Below are 18,575 nucleotides of genomic sequence, written 5' to 3' on the forward strand. Positions count from 1 at the left end.
ATCCAACCCGGCTTTAAACACTTTTTAAACATTTAAAAACTGTTCCTCCCAAAAGCAGGAGTGCTGTCCCAATTTTAGGGACACTTTCAGAGCAAATCCCTGTAACTTAATGCCCATATAACCAAGATAGGAAACCTGTAACCACAAAAGAGGGGAAACTGCTCACTCTCCCATGCACAGGCAAAAAAGAAATACCTGCTGTGATTTCTATTCTCCCCTAAAAGATGATTCTACTCCTAGTGGCTGCAAGATAAATAACAAAATTAGGGGAACAGGAAACCAATTGCCTCTAAACTGCCCTGAGCAGCCTGGTCTGGTGGAAAGTGTTCATAGTGGGGGGGTCTGGAATGAGACGAATTTCAGGGTCCCTCCCAACCCAAACCATTCTGTGATGATTTTATCACACATGAGACAGGCAGGTGATGAGGCAGCTGTGACCAGACTGCTTCCTTATTCAGCTTTAATTAAGGAAGGTGTTCTCTGAGAGTCCAGAAAGGACTTGCAGGATCCAGGTATTATCCCCAGCTAAGGATAGGATTTCAAATTCCTTGAACCATGAGGACAACACTCTCCTGAGGAACAGTCTCCTTCCTAGACCAGCCATGCATGGAAGCACGGACTCACATTAATCCTGGAATTACAATACAGGCAGAAAATTTGACATCCAAGACTCCCTAAAAGGATATTGAGCCAATAAAAAAGGGCAAAACCCTTAGATGGGAGATTTGACATGTGAATTCCTAAGGATTTAAGAGGAATGATGATGATAGGGGTCATGAGGAACTCCTGACATTGGCTGTTGGGTGGGGTGCCTGGAAAAATATACTGTGCCAGGGTTTTAGTCTTGGGCCAGTCTCTTCCCACTGGTCAGAGCTTGAGATTCTGGATTTCCCATGAGCTGCTTGGCAAGGGTTCATAAAATCATGGAATGGTTTGGGTTGGAAGGGACCTTAAAGATATTTAGTTTCAACCCCCTGCCATGGGCAGGGACACCTTCCACTATTCCGGGTTGTTCAGAGCTCTGTCCAGCCTGGCCTTGGATGCTTTTGGGGATGGAACATAAACTTCCTTCCTTCCTTCCTTCCTTCCTTCCTTCCTTCCTTCCTTCCTTCCTTCCTTCCTTCCTTCCTTCCTTCCTTCCTTCCTTCCTTCCTTCCTTCCTTCCTTCCTTCCTTCCTTCCTTCCTTCCTTCCTTCCTTCCTTCCTTCCTTCCTTCCTTCCTTCCTTCCACCCACCTACCCATCCATCCTTCCACCCACCTACCCATCCATCCATCTATCCATCATCCATCCATCCATCCATCCATCCATCCATCCATCCATCCATCATCCATCCCTCCATCCATCCATCCATCCATCCATCCATCCATCCATCCATCCATCATCCATCCATCCATCCATCCATCCATCCATCCATCCATCCATCATCCATCCATCCATCCATCCATCCATCCATCCATCCATCCATCCATCCATCCATCCCTCAGCACTCCCTGCTATCTGCAGTGGATTCACAGCCAGCACCAAGAAAAGCCAAGCCCCTGAGGCACATTTTCCATCTCAGATAAAATAATTTTCACAGGTAGCAAAGAAAAATTAATTACAAGGCAACATTTCACTGGCTGAGGGTGCCCTACAGGCAGCAATAAATGGGAGGAAATGTGGCAACACAGGTCTTCCGATGGCAAAACCCGCCCAATATCTTCTTCAGCACAGCCTAAAGGGAAGGATTTATTTAACCCACACCTGTCAAGTCTAGCTAACCCCTAACAAGTCACATACATCCAAAGATTTCCATTTATCATTCCCCAGGTCAAGAAATCACACAATTTCCAGTACTTATTTTTCCACTTCTGTCACTTTTCTCTCCCATCAGTTCCCTCTGTTTTTCCTCCTTTACACATCCCCTTCTCCAACACAAATCTCACCACAAAGATTTTCAAAATCCAAGAAAAACAGTCTAAAGGATCTATTTCTCACTCCATGCTATCCCAGAAATAAACTTCTGGATCTATGGGAGGGATGCTGGGGAGGGCATGAGCAATGCCAAGCAGGAACAAGGCAGGAACACCCTTGATATGCTCTGCACTAAAAAATTATGGTTCATTCCAGGTCAGAGAGGAGCCAGGAATCCTCATGACATTTAATTCACATTCCAAGACTCCAAAACTGAGAGGCAAAGCTGCTGCAAGGTCTGGGAGGAAAGAGCCCAGCAGAGGGGTGGCAGTGGCATGAAGAATAATCAGAGTTTTGCCTTTTTGGCAACCTCATATACAAGAAATCTGGAGGAGGAAAACCAGGAACAGCTCAGCAGCAGGATGAAGTGGATCACAAGGGGAAATGAGTGAACTTATTGTGTATTCCTCAGTGTTCCCTTTGCAAGGATAAGAGCATGGGACACTTGAGGACAAACAACAATATTGATACTGGACCCTGTCATCTGAGGTACCCAATCTGCTGGGAAACAAAACAGAAAAAAAATCCTCTTACAAGAGCCCTCCAATTTCTGTCAATCCACTTAAATTAGAGAAGCAGGATGAATAGGAGATCTGGCTTTCGTATCCTTTTTTTCTCCTGATTTGGAGATGAATCAGAATTTGTGATTTATTGCAGACCAATGTCAGACACTATTGGAGAGGGACTTGAGACTGTTTAACTTTTAAAATTAATTTACTATGAACAGAAAGCCTCTCCTATTTAAGAGTCTAATTTATTAATAGTAAATCTACTGCTGGTTTAACATTGCTCTGCAGTTACAGGAATCCAAAAAGCAGCGAGCTGCTCATTCCAGACTTGTGGTACACATGTCTGGACTGATTCCATCTCACCACCTCAGCTGGGCACTGCTGCAAAAGGTGAGTAAATGACCTTAGAGTGAAAAATAAATCAAATTTTGTTCAGTTCTTCGTTTCGCTGAGAAAACCACAGAATCATAAAATGGTTTGGGTTAGAAAAGGCCTTAAAGAACATCTCATTCCAACCCCCTGCCATGAGCAGGGACACCTTCCAGGTGCTCTTGAGCTGATTTTCTTTTATCTTTCTACGCTTTGAGATCGGGCAATCGGCTGCCTCTTTTAGTTTAGACTAATTAAAGGTAGGAATTTTCAAACTGCAAATGATCTGAGACTGTTTCCCTCACACGTTTTGCATGTACTAATTTAGACATCAAAACCAAAGTGTAGCATCACTTGGATGTGATACAGATAATAAAATTTCCAAAAGGGAAGGAAGAAAGACAAACCTTCCCTCATGACTCTTCCTCCAACCTTAACCTTTGTGAAAAAAGCCAACCACATAAATAGCAATTTCTCCAGCAGAACAAAGCTCTGGAATTATTTTTTTTCTTTTTTTTTTTTTTTTAAGCTAACTCCAGCATCATCTAAGAAGAGATTTAACAGCATTTGACTTTTGTAACTCAGAGCTATGAAACGCTTTAAGATTTTGAAAATTAATTCCAAGTGCTTTCAGGGGTCCAAAAGAGGCAGTCAACACTTATCAAATCAGACCTTGCAGACCTATGAGGTATTAAACTTAACTTCAACATTTCATAAGAGGAGAAAAAACCCACTTAGAAGTGATTCACCAAGTCACTTAAACCACACTCAGTGCTCTGCAGCCTCTGGAGGAAAACACTCAAGCAGGTGCTCAAGTGGCTGACAAAGCTGGATTTTGGAGTCCCTGTCTACCACCAGAATTACTGGGAATCACAGCTTTAAATCTGGAACTCCAAGAAAGGGGCATTAAACAAATTTAACAAATCAAACACAGCTTGCAACAAATGCAGAGTCCCTTTGTCTTCCATGGGCTGGTCACATGCTTAAATCTTAAATCTAGGCATGTCAAAAAAGTGCTTTTCAGGATCCAGCCCATCAGCTCCAGGGGTGTTGCAGGAGCCCTGCTCTACTCATGGCCCACAGAATGAGGTTGGGGAGAGCTGGGGGATGTCAGGGAGGTGGGCAGGGACATGGGGAGAGAAAACAAACACGGGCTGGTGAGTGCAGGGAAATGGAAGAGGGAAATAAAAAAAGGAACTGAAAAGCGAAAATAAAAACAAAAAGAAAAAAAAAAAGGAGGAAAAAAAAAAAAAAGAAAGTGGAAAGAAAGAAAGAAAGAAAAGAAGTTGAAATTAGAGGAACTAACATGGCGTTACTGGTGGCTGTGGCCGAAACTTCAGCAGAAGAAACTACTCCACACTTGGAACATTTGAGCGTCATGCCGTAAAGGGGCACTGCCATCTGACTGCAATTAAAACCAAAAGACTGAAACAAAACAAAACACTTCGCTCATGAGCACAAACGTCGAAAGGAAAGGGAAAGAGAAGCCAAAAAGAAAGGAAGGAGAAAAGGGAGCCAACCAACCATACCCAGTTTGGGAAGAGAAATGAAAGGCAGGCAGGAATTAAAACTCTCTCATCTGTACCACTCCAGATGCGGGGAATGGGGGGAAATGGACAACTCAGATTTTGTTGGTGCTGCTGGAGAGGGTGGAACTGTGTTGGTGAAAGTCTTGCCAGATCCAGGGTGTCTCTCTGGCACCCAAGGAAGAGAAACCAGTACTGCTCTCCCAGTCTCCATCTCCTTCTTTTTGTTTGTTTTTTCTTTTTAATTTTTTTTTTGTTGTTTTGTTTTTTGGGTTTTTTTTGAGAAATTGCTCTTTTCCCTCCTGGCCTTTTTGCTCCAAAACAAAAAAGGTGGCAGTGTTGTGCAGTAGAAGGCAAGAAGTAGGGCTGTGGGGGCTGTGCCTGCTTACCTGCTGTCCTAAAGCAATGCAAGGATAAGTCACTTATTGTCTTTAACTGGGAGCTGGTGAGACCAGGACAGAGGCCACACTTTGGTTTTTGGTCAGAGGCCACTTTTTTGTTTTTTGGCTCCCTCCCTGATGCAGGATGGGACTCTTTTGTGTCCTGAAGTTAATCCTGAGCTTGGGTGTTTCCTTAGCCCCCTAACCTGGCCTGAAAGGAACCCGACTGGCTGACTGCTTCTGAGACATTCCTTCTCCCACATCCTCTTCTGGAGCCAAAAACATCTTCGGGGTGAACCCTGACAATTATTCCCACCTGCTGCTCCCACATTTTTTTTTTTTCTGGATGGGACCAGCCATAGAAACAGCCCACTGAGGGCTGCTGGTATGAGGGGATCTGCTAAAGAACACCCTTGGGATTTTTAGCAGCTGATGTGTGGGAACCACCCCCCATTCAGCTCCTCTTCGTGAGCCCAGAAGCCACAGTAGCTTGGCACTGGACCCATTCCTTCCAGAATTTACTGGCTGTGTGCTCTCCCTGGTCTGCACAGATCCACACCCACGTCAGATCTGGCTTGGAAAACGGGAAGGAGTCTGCAAAACATCCCCCAGACCTTCCTGCTGTGCCTGGCATCAGAGAAGACACGAAATCAGTGCCAGAGGACAGCACAGGGTCTGTCATCCCAGGGTGTGTAGCAGGGATGCTGCTCAGGGAGGTTTGCCCCAACCAGGAGGGGTTTTACAGCCCTGCCCCACCTGAGAGAGAGATCAGGGGACTCCACAGAGCATTTCTTAGCTTTGGTGGCTCTCTGTTCAGTCTCACTGCAAGAAGACATCCTGATGAGCACCAACACAGCAGCAGCAGTGGGCCCAGTGGCCCCCTTTCAAGTGGCTATTGATTGGTCTTTTCATTAATTACACTGACATAAGTCATCATTCCTCTCCAGAATAATGACTGAGGCATCCCACAGAAGCTTTCAGACACAGAGGAAATTAGCTCTTGTGTCCACAGATAAATATCTTCCAGGAAGGATGGTGTAAATCCTGAGAGGACAATGGCTGAACCAAAGATAAAGTGGGTCTGGAGAGGCATTAAGTGCACGACCCTTAAAAAATAATAAAAAAAAAATAAGACACCTTATCCCCAAATCTATAAGCCACAAAGAACAGATAAGCAGAGAGACAGAGAGAGGCAGAGATAGGCAGCAAAAAGAAAAAAAGTAGATTGACTTGAGGAATTTGATGGGAAACTGTACCAGAAAAAACATGAATGACATTGAATCACAGAGAACTGGCCAGAAGACCACTGTAAACACACAACTGTAGCTGCTGTTGGGTGTGTTTATGCAGAAAGTTGCAAGCAGTGGGCACTGATGTGGGTACATTGATCTCCTAATTCCTTCTGGTTGGGGGCATGAGGCTGTTTATATATTGAATTTCCGTAGCAGGTTTAGATTGGCGCCTGTGCATATGAAAGGGAAGCTAATTAAATAATCACAGTGAATAATGCCTTCATTTGATTTAGCTTTTTCTGCTTCCTAAACATCCACAAACAGCTCACAGGCTCATCTGGTGTGTTCACTGGAGCCTGGACTTTGCTACCTTTTATTGAGCAGTGCTTTCCACCATCCAGAGCCCGAAGAGCAGGAGCACTGCTTCCAACAGGAACCATTCCCAGAGGAAGGGCAATCCCAATCCCTCCCTGTCTCAGTGGAGTTATCACCTCCCTAATCACCCTCTCCCCTCTGTGCTCTGACAACCCAGTTCTGTTCCACCCCATCAGGACACCTGCACAGAGATTATTTCACGCAAGGTTTTGGGGCAAACTCCTCTTGGGTGGTTTCTGTGATCAACAGAGATAAAAGAAGAAGTCCTCTAAGGGGGGACAAGGCTCCTGTCTCTCCTCAGAAGTGGCAGAGGAAGCCCAGAGAGGTTAAACTCAGCTAAAATTAGCCCTGGTAATTATCCCCGATGGTCTCACTCTTCCTCCCTGCCTGTGTGAGCACGCAAATATGGAATAAATGCTGGCTGAATGCATTTGAAATTCATTTTTAAGGCTCCTGATATTAAAACACTCATTTTTTTGGTAGTAATCCCTTCAAGAGAGCTCAAACACTGGTGGTGGAGTTGGCCACCAACAGAGACTGTTTTCTGGGATGGTTTTCTCCATTTCCAGACAGGTTTTGGCTTTTCTCCAGCTCTCCAGGTATTCACACCCCTTTCTCTACAGCCTGGTTTTGTGATCCACCTATAAAATCACTGCCACTAGAAAATCTGCATTTTCTGACAGATGTGACAACAATAATCACAGCTATTTCCACTGCTAAGTACAGGGCAGAATTCTTGTGTCTCAGGTATTATTTCATGAGAACTGTTGGCACTGATGAATTTGTGACAACCAATCTGTGATGTGTGTGCTGGGCTCCTCTTAGCATCCAACAGCTCTTTTTTTTTTTTTCCCTATTTTGGGGGGACTTTTTTTTTCCCACCCTTTTAAAAAATTGTTTTTGCAACACTGAACCATACTTCTTGCCTCTGCTAAAGGAATCACAACGTTTCTTTAGACCATCTCCTCAGGTCCAAACATCTCCAAGACCATTACTCATTCTGATTTTCTTCAAATCTACCTTCCAACACGGTTCCCAAGCCCAGGCCAGAAGCAGAGAACTAAAGGGAAAGGGGCACCAGGGCTCTCAAAAGTGCTCCCACACTCTCAGCAGGGGCACTTGGGAAGGGAGAACAAAACCATTGAGCACAGATAAGGCTTAAAAGTGCTGCACACACACACACGGACACGAAAGAAGGGGGGAAAAAAGAGAAAAGAAAGAAAAAAAACAAATAACATCAGAAAAATGACTTTTTTGGTTTTGTTTTTTTTGTTTGTTTGTTTGTTTTGTTGCCTTGCAGGTTTTGTTTTTAAAGCCCAACTCTGAGTGTGATCAATAACCAGCTGCTGTGTATTAAATAAGGTCACTCCATGTGCAGTCTGGATTAGAGAGGGAGGGACTGAGAGGCAGCAACTTGCTGCTTTGCTAATCCAATAAACCACTTATTGCAGCACTGACTTTCAAGTGCAATTACCCTGCTCCAGACCCTGCCTGGCAGCCTGGGTGGTTTTTTTTTTGAGTTCTCTCTTTGTCAAGAAGGCATCATCCAGAATGAAGCACTTGCTTGTTAGCAGCTGCTCGAAGCAATGCACCAAGGTCACTTCTTCACATATTTTTCAACCCAGCAGCAGCTGGTTTGAATCTCTGATCACCCAAATCTCCTCTTGTTTTATGGCCATGGCACTGCTCAGGCACCAAAATTCCCTTCTGCTGCACCCAGGGGCCCCAAGGCTTGGTTGTGTCAACACTGCTGATAAACCATGAGGCTAAACAGGTCCCTGTGGTTTTTCCAAAATCATTAGGTTGGAAAAGACCTCCAAGACTGAGTCCAGCCTTTGACTAAACCCCTCCATGGCCACTAAACTATATCACAAAGTCCCAGATCCACTTGTTTCTGGAGCACTTCCAGGGATGGTGACTCCACCACTTCCCCAGGCAGCCTGTTCCAAAGCCTGGTCATCCTTTCAGGGATGAAATTTTTCCAAATATCCAACCTGGACCTCCCCTGGTACTGCTTGAGGCCATTTCCCCTTGTCCTGTCACTTGTTACTTGGGGGTAGATTCCAGCCCTCACCACACCACTCCCTATTTCAGGGAGCTGTAGAGAGTGATGAGATCTCACCTGAACCTCCTTTTCTCCAGGGTGAGCCTCCCCAGCTGCTCTTGGTGCTCCAGACCCTTCCCCAGCTCTGTTCCCTTCTCTGGACATGCTCCAGCCCCTCAAGGTCTTTCCTGGAGTGCAGGGCCCAAAACTGACCACAGGATTTGAGGTGCTGGATAAGAATTTGCCTCTACCCTGGGTTTTGCCTCCACCAATGAATTAAAAACCAGTGTCAGGAATATTGAATCTCATCCATATTATCCACCCCTGCCCTCTGAGACTCACTGGAGACCCTTTCTCCCTCCACTTTTACACACAGGATACATCCATGCCTCCTGTGCTTTCTCCAAAGGTTTCAAACTCTGCCTCCATGCAGAGGAACCAGAACAGCTTTTGCTCTCCTCATTCTTTTGTGAAAAATTTCTTCCATCCAGAACACAGCTGTTACCCATAGTGACAAATCAAATTCCTGCAGTGGACAACTGGGAGCAGAGATCCCTGACTTTCCCAGCAGCAGGCAAAGACAGAGCTTCTCTGACTGCTGCAAGAAGCCAAAAAGGCAGGGGAAAGGAACACACACCTGACCTGGGCATCTGAGGAGACTCAGAGTGTCAGCCTGCCATTTCTGTCCCTTGATTAGGGATAAAATCTGAGCAGACTGCAGGTTTGTTCCTGGAAATGGAGAGGAGAGGGGCTCTCATCCTGCTGGGGCAGTGGCAAAATAGCCACTGCCAAAAGTTTGGGAGTAACCCAAGAGAGAGCCCTGCCCGGGAGCTGCTGCCCTGGGCAAAGGCCAGGGAGACACCAGGGTGGGGAGAAATGTGGAGTCAACTCTTGGAAGAAAACCAGGCAGGACAAATCCTCTGGATTCAGGAATGGAGGCTGTGGAGGAGATAAAGAACCTCAGGAGGCAGCAGAATTTTTTCTCGCAGCAGAGGTTCTTAACTCACCTCTCCTACTGCATCCATCTGCTGCTCTGCTCTCTGCCAGACCTCCAGAACCTTATTCCCTTCCATCACACACCTCTGCTGTCCCTGAGACCCCTGCCACCCCTCAGACACGACCCCTCTGTCCCCCAGCCCTTGCCACATGCCACACTCAGCAGTGCTGAGTCTCTCCCTGCTGTCTCCAGGAATTAGTGACAAGAGCCACTGTGCTCTCCCTCATTTCTAGGAGGATGCACCAGCCTTGGCTGAAGCCATTTTAACAAAGAGATGAACTTTTATCCTTCCTCCACAGAAACACAGGGCTGCTTCTTGGGTTTTTGTGTTCTCCTGCACTGAATGACAGTGCAAAGACATTAAATCGAGTGTGGGTTTTTATCTTTCATTTTGCTTAAATCTGGTTTTGCTTTTTTTTTTTGTTTGCATCCCCAATCTCTTTTTCCCCCCCCTTGCCTGGTTATTGATCACAACCTTGGGTATTTTTGGTTTTTATTTTCACTCTTTACTTAGATGTATTGATAAGGCATACCCTGCCCGTTCCTTCAGTTTCTTATCTGTTATTCCATCTTTGGATACAAGTTTGTTAAAAACCAGAATGCCAATAACCATGTTCACCTGTCAAAAGAGAAACAACACACAAGTTTTGCTCTCAAGTGGGTCAGGTCAAGCTCAGTAACACAGAAGGGTTTCTCCCAAAGCCAGGTCACACCTCTGCAGGCCACCACCCCCTGTGTCCCCTGTCCCCCACTGTCCCACCTCCCCTGGCCGTGCATCAGTGAGTTCAGGACAGCAGAATGCAGCTGGCAGCAGATCAAGGAGGTTGGAGAATCATTAAGATTGGAAAAGACCCCCAAGATCATCAAGTTCAACCCTCAACCAGGTCTCCATGAAGCAGGAGAGACGGAATTTCTCAGAATGCTGCAGGGCTGCTTGAACCCCAACACTGCCTGAGGTCCAGCAAGGCAAACTCCAGGCACAACAGCAATTTTTTGACTAATCCAAATAGAGAATGGCCAAATTAGACCAATCCAAATAGAGAAGAGCAGTGGGCTGACATTGGCTGCTTCCCAAAGCACCTTTTTGGAGAAGCAGCATTAAGAGAATGCAGACAACATGTCACTGATCTTTCCTGGTGAAACACCACTGCTGCTCTCAAAATAAGAGGTGGTGGGGTGCTGGAGCAAGTAGAAACATCATCTGCTCTGGTGGGGTGTCTTGGGAGATACTGCAGATGGCACAGCACAGAGAATTCCCCAAAAAAATCAGCGGGTGATACAATTCCAACCAGTCAATTTTCCTCAGGGTGAGAGCAGGGTGTGTATCTGCCCATCAGAAACAAAAATCCACAGTGAAACACAGGCTGGACAGAGCTGAGATCCTGCAGAGCGACCCCAAACTCCTCCCTGTGCCTTTTCCAACTGCATCCACTGCTGCCAGCTGCATCTGCTGTACAAACCCCATCCCCAACACGTTAGTGACACGCCAGCCCCATCCCTGCGTGGAGGAGGTCATGGTGGTGGAAAAAGGAGACATTCTCCTGGCTTTGCTGTCAGTGGAACAGCTGCTGGTGGCAGAAACATGTGGTCGATGCTGTTTTGCATGTGGGGCTTGCAGGGAAATGTTTTAAAGCCAAATTCAGAGATAAATTCATGTGACTTTACGTGTTTGTGATTTTAAGAGAGCCAAAGAGACACCTGACCCAAAGGAAGGGACCAAGTCTCTGCATAATCACCCTCAAAACAAAGATCAATCTTTCTGCTGGTTTCACCAGTTCACTGATGTGGAGCCCACAGCTAGGAATCCACAGAAAATCTCAGAAATTGCAGTTATTTTTGTGTGCATCAGCTGCTGGGTCAGTGGACAGCTGAGACCATTTCTAGAGTTCACCACGGTATTGATGCAGAGAAACAACACTGGCAAGTCAGGCACAGAGACACAGCCAAGGATCAGCAGGAAATCAGAGTCTGGTTATGAGCCTGGAAAGAGAGGGAGTGCTTTGAAATCACTGATCCTTCACTGTGGAGGATCCAAAAAGGTTTTTTCCTTAAAGTGCAGCCAGGCAGGAGGAAAGGTGGGGTTGAAGTGTGGCTGGATCTGTCCTAGGGCTGGCCAAAGTGTGCATCCTCACTCCTAAGGAGCAGGGGAGACAACAAAGAGCAGCTCTGCACTGGTTTTAATCAATCAATCAATTAATCCAGTACAATTTATCACCACAATCAACACCCTGCTCTGATCCTGGCTCCAGTTCTTTCCTAAGCCAGGGATACCACATGGATATTCTTCCAATAACATGCAGAGTAGTCTTACTTCTTTATCTTTGAGACAACTTCCAGAAGCAAAGCCCCAAGTCTGAAATTCCTAGAGATGACCACGACCTGACCACTGCTGACCCTGTCCTCACTTTGTTCCATGAGCCTCCCCCTGCCTTCAGCCTGCACACAACTACCCCCAGGCTGCTCCACCTCAGCTGGGCAGGCAAAACTGCTTCCAGCAGCTCTGTGTTTAAGGTGGATCAGGATTTTTAAGAATAAAGGTCAAACCTTTATCCTTCAAACCTGCAGCTGTTCAGTGTCAGTGGCCTGACTGTGAGTTATGAACATTGCTGAAGCTGCAGGCCAAACACCTTCAGAGTATTATCAACTTTCTGAGCTAATCTCTTTGCAGACTCCTTCTTTCCATGCTTCTCCTTCTTTTTCCCCAAGCTCTTTGGTGGCTCTACCAGGGCAATATTCATTTGTCACTTTGGCCAGGAATGAGTCAGGGACTCTAAACGAGGCGTGGGGCCTCTCTCTTGGTGCTGATCAGGGCCAGACACCCCCAGAGATGATTCACCACTTCCAAATATCAGCTGCAGGAACCACCATGTGCATGGGCTGACCCCTCTGTGAGGACACCTCATTTCCTCTGCTTGATGGTGAAGGAAATCTGAGCTGCCAAACAGAAGCAGGCTACTGTTATTTCTTCACACTTTAAAAGAGGGAAAAGGGAAGGATCACCTCCCTTGTTGTTGACACAACAAAAGTGAGGTGGTTTAAGGCAGCAGAGTGACTCTGGGCACTACCAAAGCTTCCTCCCTCCGAATCACTGTGTCACAACCCCGCATGAAAGACCACAGCTCACACCAGTTTTGATTTCTTGCAGAGCAGGGGCCACTGCTGGCTTTTCTCTGATGAAATGGTGGCACCAGGGTGGTTTGATGTGCAGTGACAGCGCTGAGAACAGAGGCAGCCCGAGCTTTTGTGGAGTTATTCTCCCGTAAGCTCCTGCTGTGGGGCATTTCACCCCCCAGGCACTGCACAAAGCAAAAGCCTGAACTGCAAAAGGAATTTGGAGTGTCAACAACCCCATCCTGTGGGGCTCTCCACAGCCTCAGAGGGCATGAAGCTTCTCCACTGGATAAAACATGGCTAGAGAGAAACTGCAGAAAGGTGTGGGGGCTCAAATGTGGTTTTAAACCCATCAGGAATTGCTGCAGGAGGGATTTCCTGGAGGTGCAGCAGTTCTTCTCAGATTCTTGCAGCCCTGAGGTTTCTCAGCAGCAGGGAAGGAATGTCACCTCCAGCAACACCTTAAATTCAAATTATAACTGGGCAATGTTGGTTTTGGGGCTGTGCTGGAGCCAGGGGTGGTGGGACAGAACAACAGACTTTCTATGCAGGAGCTGGAGTTTAGGAATGCCCGCTTTAACCCTGCCATCACTTTGAATTCCAAGCAAACACGACATTTTTAGGGTCAGAAGGGATCCCCTCAGGACTGATTTGAAGATTTTAACTTCAATTTCAAACAAGGAAATCTGCTCACATGCACTGGCTTGGGATGGACCAGGAATAAAATCTGGCTGTGAGGGCACAGCCTGGTCTGAAAACCACCAGGAACAGCATTTTCTGAAGGAGACAATGTCAGAGTTTTCCACCATCATCCTGCACTTCCATCCAGACACAGCAAAACCAAGGAAAAGCATTAATCAGATGTTAGGGGGCTCCAGTGAGGACAGAGGGGGAAGGCTGAGAGCTGAGGCACAATTACATTGCAGAATCAACCCCATCCCAAACTTTTGGCTTTGCTCGTTATTCCTGAAGGAGGAAGCTCTTTGAAACACAAGTGGAAATAAAAAGGGGCGTTCTAGGGTTGAAAGAACAAGAAAATTGCTATAAGATATAGAGGAGGAAAAAGGAATCTTTCAGACAAGCTTAAATACCAAAACGACAGCAGCCGCCGGTCCCACGAAGGCATAGAGGAGTCCTCCCTCTAATGACAGCCAGCAGCTGGAAAATGAAGAGAGAAGAGAAAGTGACCCAGTGGCAAATGTCCCCAACAGGCACAGGCTGGCTTCCTCCCTTTGCCTGCCAGAGTTCAGCCTGGGAGGTGACGCCCCACGGCAAAAAAATAAAATAAAATTAAAAAAAAAAAAATTCTCAGACTTTAAATCAAACAAGCTTTGCTTCCCATCTCTCCTGAAGTTGCATAAAGGCTTCTCTGCCTGGGGACCTGCCCGCAGGATGACATTTGGCAGGGGAATTCATGCAAAATTAAGGAGAGTGCTCTGTTTCAGGCCAGGTCCTGGGAGCAGCTGCAGCATTTGGCTGGCAAGATGATGCTCCTGTCCTACTTACATGGGAGAAAGAGTGGAAAGAGTGGAAATTTTCCTCTGCTCATTTGCTGATCCCTGTGTCTTCCAGGGGTGCAGGACATTTCTTCCCTGCCTTTGAGATTGCCTCCACGGGGAAATTTAACAACACAGCAGCAGGGTGGGAATTCACAGCATTCCCTGAGTGGAATTTCTTATGGAATAAGCTGAATGTGAGGTGTGTGGTGCCTCTTCTGGAAACCAGCTCGTTCCTTCTCCCTCACACCACGTCACCTGAGAAGGACATCTCCCTTCTGCACTGAGCAGATGTGGAATTTGGGCTCCTGAACTGCCTGGTGCCTTCTCCAACTGAGGAAGCTCTTGTTTGAGACCTCCTGGATGAGGCCCTGGAAGTGTCCAAGGCCAGGCTGGATGGGGCTTGGAGCAAGCTGGGATAGTGGGAGGTGTCCCTGCCAGGGCAGGGGGTTGGAATGAGACGATTTTGAAGGTCCCTTCCAACCCAAACCATTCTCTGCGTTTCTGTTTTTCATGTTTGACAGTAAAGTCAGGAAGGAAAAGCTTTTTCCCCTTTCACTTGTGAAATCTCCATCCTTGGAGACATTCAAAAGCCACCTGGGCACAGCCCTGGGTCACCTCTAGGTGAGCCTGCTTGAGCAGGTACTTGGACAAAAAAATCCCCCCCAGGCTCTGTGACAGCCATGAACATCCACAGCAGCACTGGACCTGAAATTCACTTTTTTTTTTCTTTTTTGGTGGGGAATCCAGCAATTCAGGGCATGGACACACAAATTAAGTGCTCCAGAGCAGGAGAGGATGGGAATTTAGAGTGTGTCAGCAGCCCCTGGGAAAGTTTGCATGCTTTAACAGGGCAGAACCCTGGAGAAAATGTGGGATGGAGTAATCCTGTTTCAGCAGGAAACGAGCGTGCAGTCAGCACAGGAGAAGAGCAGGAAACCACAATGGAGAGAGAACTTTCTCCAAGCTCTTAACTCAGCTCACCCTGCAGTAATTCACTTGCCCTGCCCTCAGCAAGATGCTTTCATCCTGCATCAGGAGCAAACTGATGCTCCCAGGGGAAAAAAAAATAAAAGTCTTTCTGGAAAAATTTCATCTTTGTTGATCAAACTCATTTTTTTTTTAAATTAAATCTCAGTTGCAAAAAAATGTTAATTTTTTTTCCACCCCAAAACAAAGAACACTTCTGAAAAGGCAGCCCAAAAAATGGAAGTATTTAAAACTGAGAATTAAAAGTAGGATATTCTGGTTTTCTCCAAGGTCTGAATCCTGTTTATGTCTAAATTAAACCTGTAATGTGCTAATTTAATCAATTCTGATTTGTTCCTGATGGCAACTTGCTCTGTCACAAGCTGTCTGAGCAACTGTAATAATAAAATGAATAATCAGCTGAGGAGGGAGGGAGTAAAGAGGAAGCTCTGGAGCTCTGTAATGAGTGGAGGTCACCCAAAATGCAAGAGGAGGGCTCCCAAATCCCAGTCCTTGTCCAAGCCTTTTCATCCAATGCTCCATCCTGATTTTTGAGATGTTTTTTTCTCAGCGTCTCTTCCAACTGGTGGCTCAGATGAAGAAATCTGGCAGTTCTGCACTGCAATTAGTGATGAGGACTCAGTGCAAAGAGGATTCTCATTCCTGCAGGATTCCTGCTCCCCCAGGAGTGCCAGGAATTGTGAAGGTGAGCTCACACATCACCGAGCACCAGCCCTGATCCCTCCTGACTGCCTGACCCCCCTGCTGCCACAGCACTTCTTCAAAGCGTTTCTGAGGCTGTCAGAGGTGCTGGCTGCCAGCAAGGGAAAGGAAAGGGTGAAGGGATATCCAAGAGACAGAACTGACAGCAGACCCCAGCCTAGTGGAGATGCTTTTAGCCTCGTGCCTATGAGGCACAGAAATATTTGCATTTTGCTAAGAGGTTCCCTTGTACTTTCCAAGGGATCTCTTCAGTGATTTTTCAAATAAAATTATCACTGGAAGGGAGGAAGTGAATGGTTTAACAATTCCTAAGCAGTGTTTCCTTGACTGACAGCAGCTCTTGTGTCCAGCACAAAAAAAAAAACCTTTTTTTTGCAAACCATCTGATCTTTTTGTGACTCTGCCACGACACAGATGGGAGGTGGTGGCTTTTGTCCTGGTCCTGGGAAGGGCTGGCTTCCACTGAGCCCTTTTTCACACTGCCCAGCCCTGCCAGGCACAGCTCTCACCTCAACCCTGTGTAAGATGAGGCAGCACCAACAGAACATTTTTGAAAACAGATTACTGTCAGGAATCAGGGCTGGCCCACCTGTGCTTATCCAGAGATTAACCCAGGAGCTGCAGAGATACCTGTGGGTCACAAAAGCCCTGATGCAGTGACACTCCAGGACCCTGAGAAATTTGCTGTGTGCGGGCTGTGCTCTCAGAAAACTTCTGATGAGCTCTCTGGTGGGGAAGGATGTGAGCTCCCAGCACCAGTGGCACAACCTCAATTATTCACTTCAAGCTTTAGGAGGTTGTTTGTGAAGCTTTAGAGGTCCAGAGTCAGTCCCTGGAGCACCAGCTAAAAGCAGAGTTATTATTCAGGCACTCAGCCTAATCTAAGGAGGTGATCAGTGGCAGGTCCTTTCGACCTCTGGCACCCCTCAGACTTTCTTTGAGACTGGAAGTGCAGCCTCTACCCTGCCCCAGCATGCTCCAAACAACAGCAAAATGTCCTTTCAAATGCAGTTCAGACAAGAGAAAGGAAAAACCCCCTTGTTGGAGTGTCCTAAGTAATAAAGATTGAGTGAATGGCTGCTGGGAATCACCACTCACAGAACAACAGACACACCCCAAATCCTGCAGCACATATTCAATTTTTAATCTGAACCTCTCTCCCTCCTCAACTTACGACTCACTGCAGTCTGGCTAATGGTAAATGGTAAATATTAAACATACTACAAGCTCCCTAAATTTGCCACAGGCTCTGATCTCTCTGCATTAGAGTTTGGAGACACGGCCAAGCTTTTGATGGGGCAGTTCTTGGTGGGATAGACCCCCGTCCTGCTCCTCACTTGTGTTTTCATTGTTAGAAAAAAGCTTCATAAAAAAACCAGGACCAATCTGGGTGAAATCCTGCTGAGGACTCCTGATGGAATTTGTTCCAGTGTGGTTGGGCCACCTTTGGCACATCCTGAAGACCCAGCTGGACTGGCAGATCCAGCCTCAAGACACATCACACATTTCACACCCTGCCCCTTCCACCAGCTTTGCCCTGAGAGTTTTTAACACCAAGGTTAATTCTGCAAGGCCTTCAACACTTGCAGCTGTCCCCAAAATGCCCTCATGACCATGTCCTATAGTTGGATGTCAAGGGTTTTTTTACCACTGTGAGTGGGATGAGAAAAAAAAAAAAACTGCTGTTGAGTGTTAAATTCTATGCTCACCTAAATATCAGAGCCCTGCTTTGACTTAATGTCCACCTCCACCAAGAGATCTCAGACACTGCTCTTGGGATCAAAAATTGTAGGGTTGAAGATGCTTTAAAAGACTCTGTGTGGTTTTTAAAAGTCCCTTGTGGTTTATCTTGTCAGCTCTTGTCCCCTCCTTCCCAGGGAGGAATGTGCTGTGATTAAAGCTTTTCCTCCCTTCTGCAAGCTGAAAATATTTTGGCCTTAAAAGTCTGCAGTGCCCACCTGAAATGCCCCATGAGTGCCCACTGGAGACAAAACTGGGCTGAAAGGACCTTCAAGATCACCTGGTTCCAACCTTTTGCCATGGGCAGGGACATCTTCCACTGTCCCAGGGTGCTCCAAACCCTGTCCAACCTGGCCTTGGACACTTCCAGCTACAGCTTCTCTGGGCTTCTTCAGCCTGTGCCAGGGCCTCCCCACCCTCACAGGGAAGAATTCTTCCCAATATCCAAGCTAAATCTCAAGCCTTGGAGTTCAGCTCTGAGATTGCTGCTCTGCAGTGCTGACTTTGCTCTGGGGGAGAGGTAAAACCAAGGGCCTCCCCACACAGCAGTGTAAGAGAGCTTTTAAGCCTTTTTGAGCAGGAAAAGAGGGCTGAGTGTGAATGCACTCCAGTCTGTTGGGGCACCCAGCAATATTTGTGCCATGTTTTAAAATGCACAAAAGTGCAAATGTAACTCTCATTACAAAGATGCTCTGTTTTACTCAGCATCAGGGCTCATGAACCCACCACTGAGTGGAAGTGAGCTCTGTTTAACTCTGGCTCTTGGTAAAGCCAATTCCAGCAGGAATTCAGAGAACCATGGAATGGTTTGGGTTGGAAGAGACTTCAAAGATCATCTTATCCAATCCCCCTGCCATGGGCAGGGACACCTTCCACTATCCCAGCTTGCTCCAAGCCCTGTCCAAGCTGGCTTTGGACACTTCCAGGGATGGGGCAGCCACAGCTTCTCTGGGCAATCTGTGCCAGGGCCTCAGCACCCCCACAGGGAAGAATTTCTTCCCAATATCCCATCTAAATCTATCCTCCTTCAGTTCAGAGACATTTTCCCTTCTGCCACTACAAGCCCTTGGAAAAAGTCCCTCTCCAGCCTCCTTGTATGTCTTTTAGGTACTGGAAGGTACCAAAGTGTGGAATTACAACAGGATAGCA

The 18,575-nt window shown here is 46.7% G+C and overlaps 1 protein-coding gene across 1 annotated transcript in view; it reads right to left on the reverse strand.

Moving 5' to 3' along the window:
• ADGRB1 (adhesion G protein-coupled receptor B1) overlaps positions 1–18,575 on the reverse strand; it is a gene marked incomplete at both ends in the record, with an annotated part of 203,242 nt that overhangs the window by 28,689 nt on the left and 155,978 nt on the right. Inside the window, 3 exons of the mRNA XM_084209835.1 lie at positions 4,140–4,238; positions 9,921–10,006; positions 13,590–13,656. Coding sequence (XP_084065961.1) covers positions 4,140–4,238; positions 9,921–10,006; positions 13,590–13,656 — 252 coding nt within the window. The remainder of the gene's footprint in view (positions 1–4,139; positions 4,239–9,920; positions 10,007–13,589; positions 13,657–18,575) is intronic.

This window comes from Fringilla coelebs (genome assembly GCF_963513975.1).
Source record: "Fringilla coelebs genome assembly, chromosome: 1".
NCBI lineage: Eukaryota > Metazoa > Chordata > Aves > Passeriformes > Fringillidae > Fringilla > Fringilla coelebs.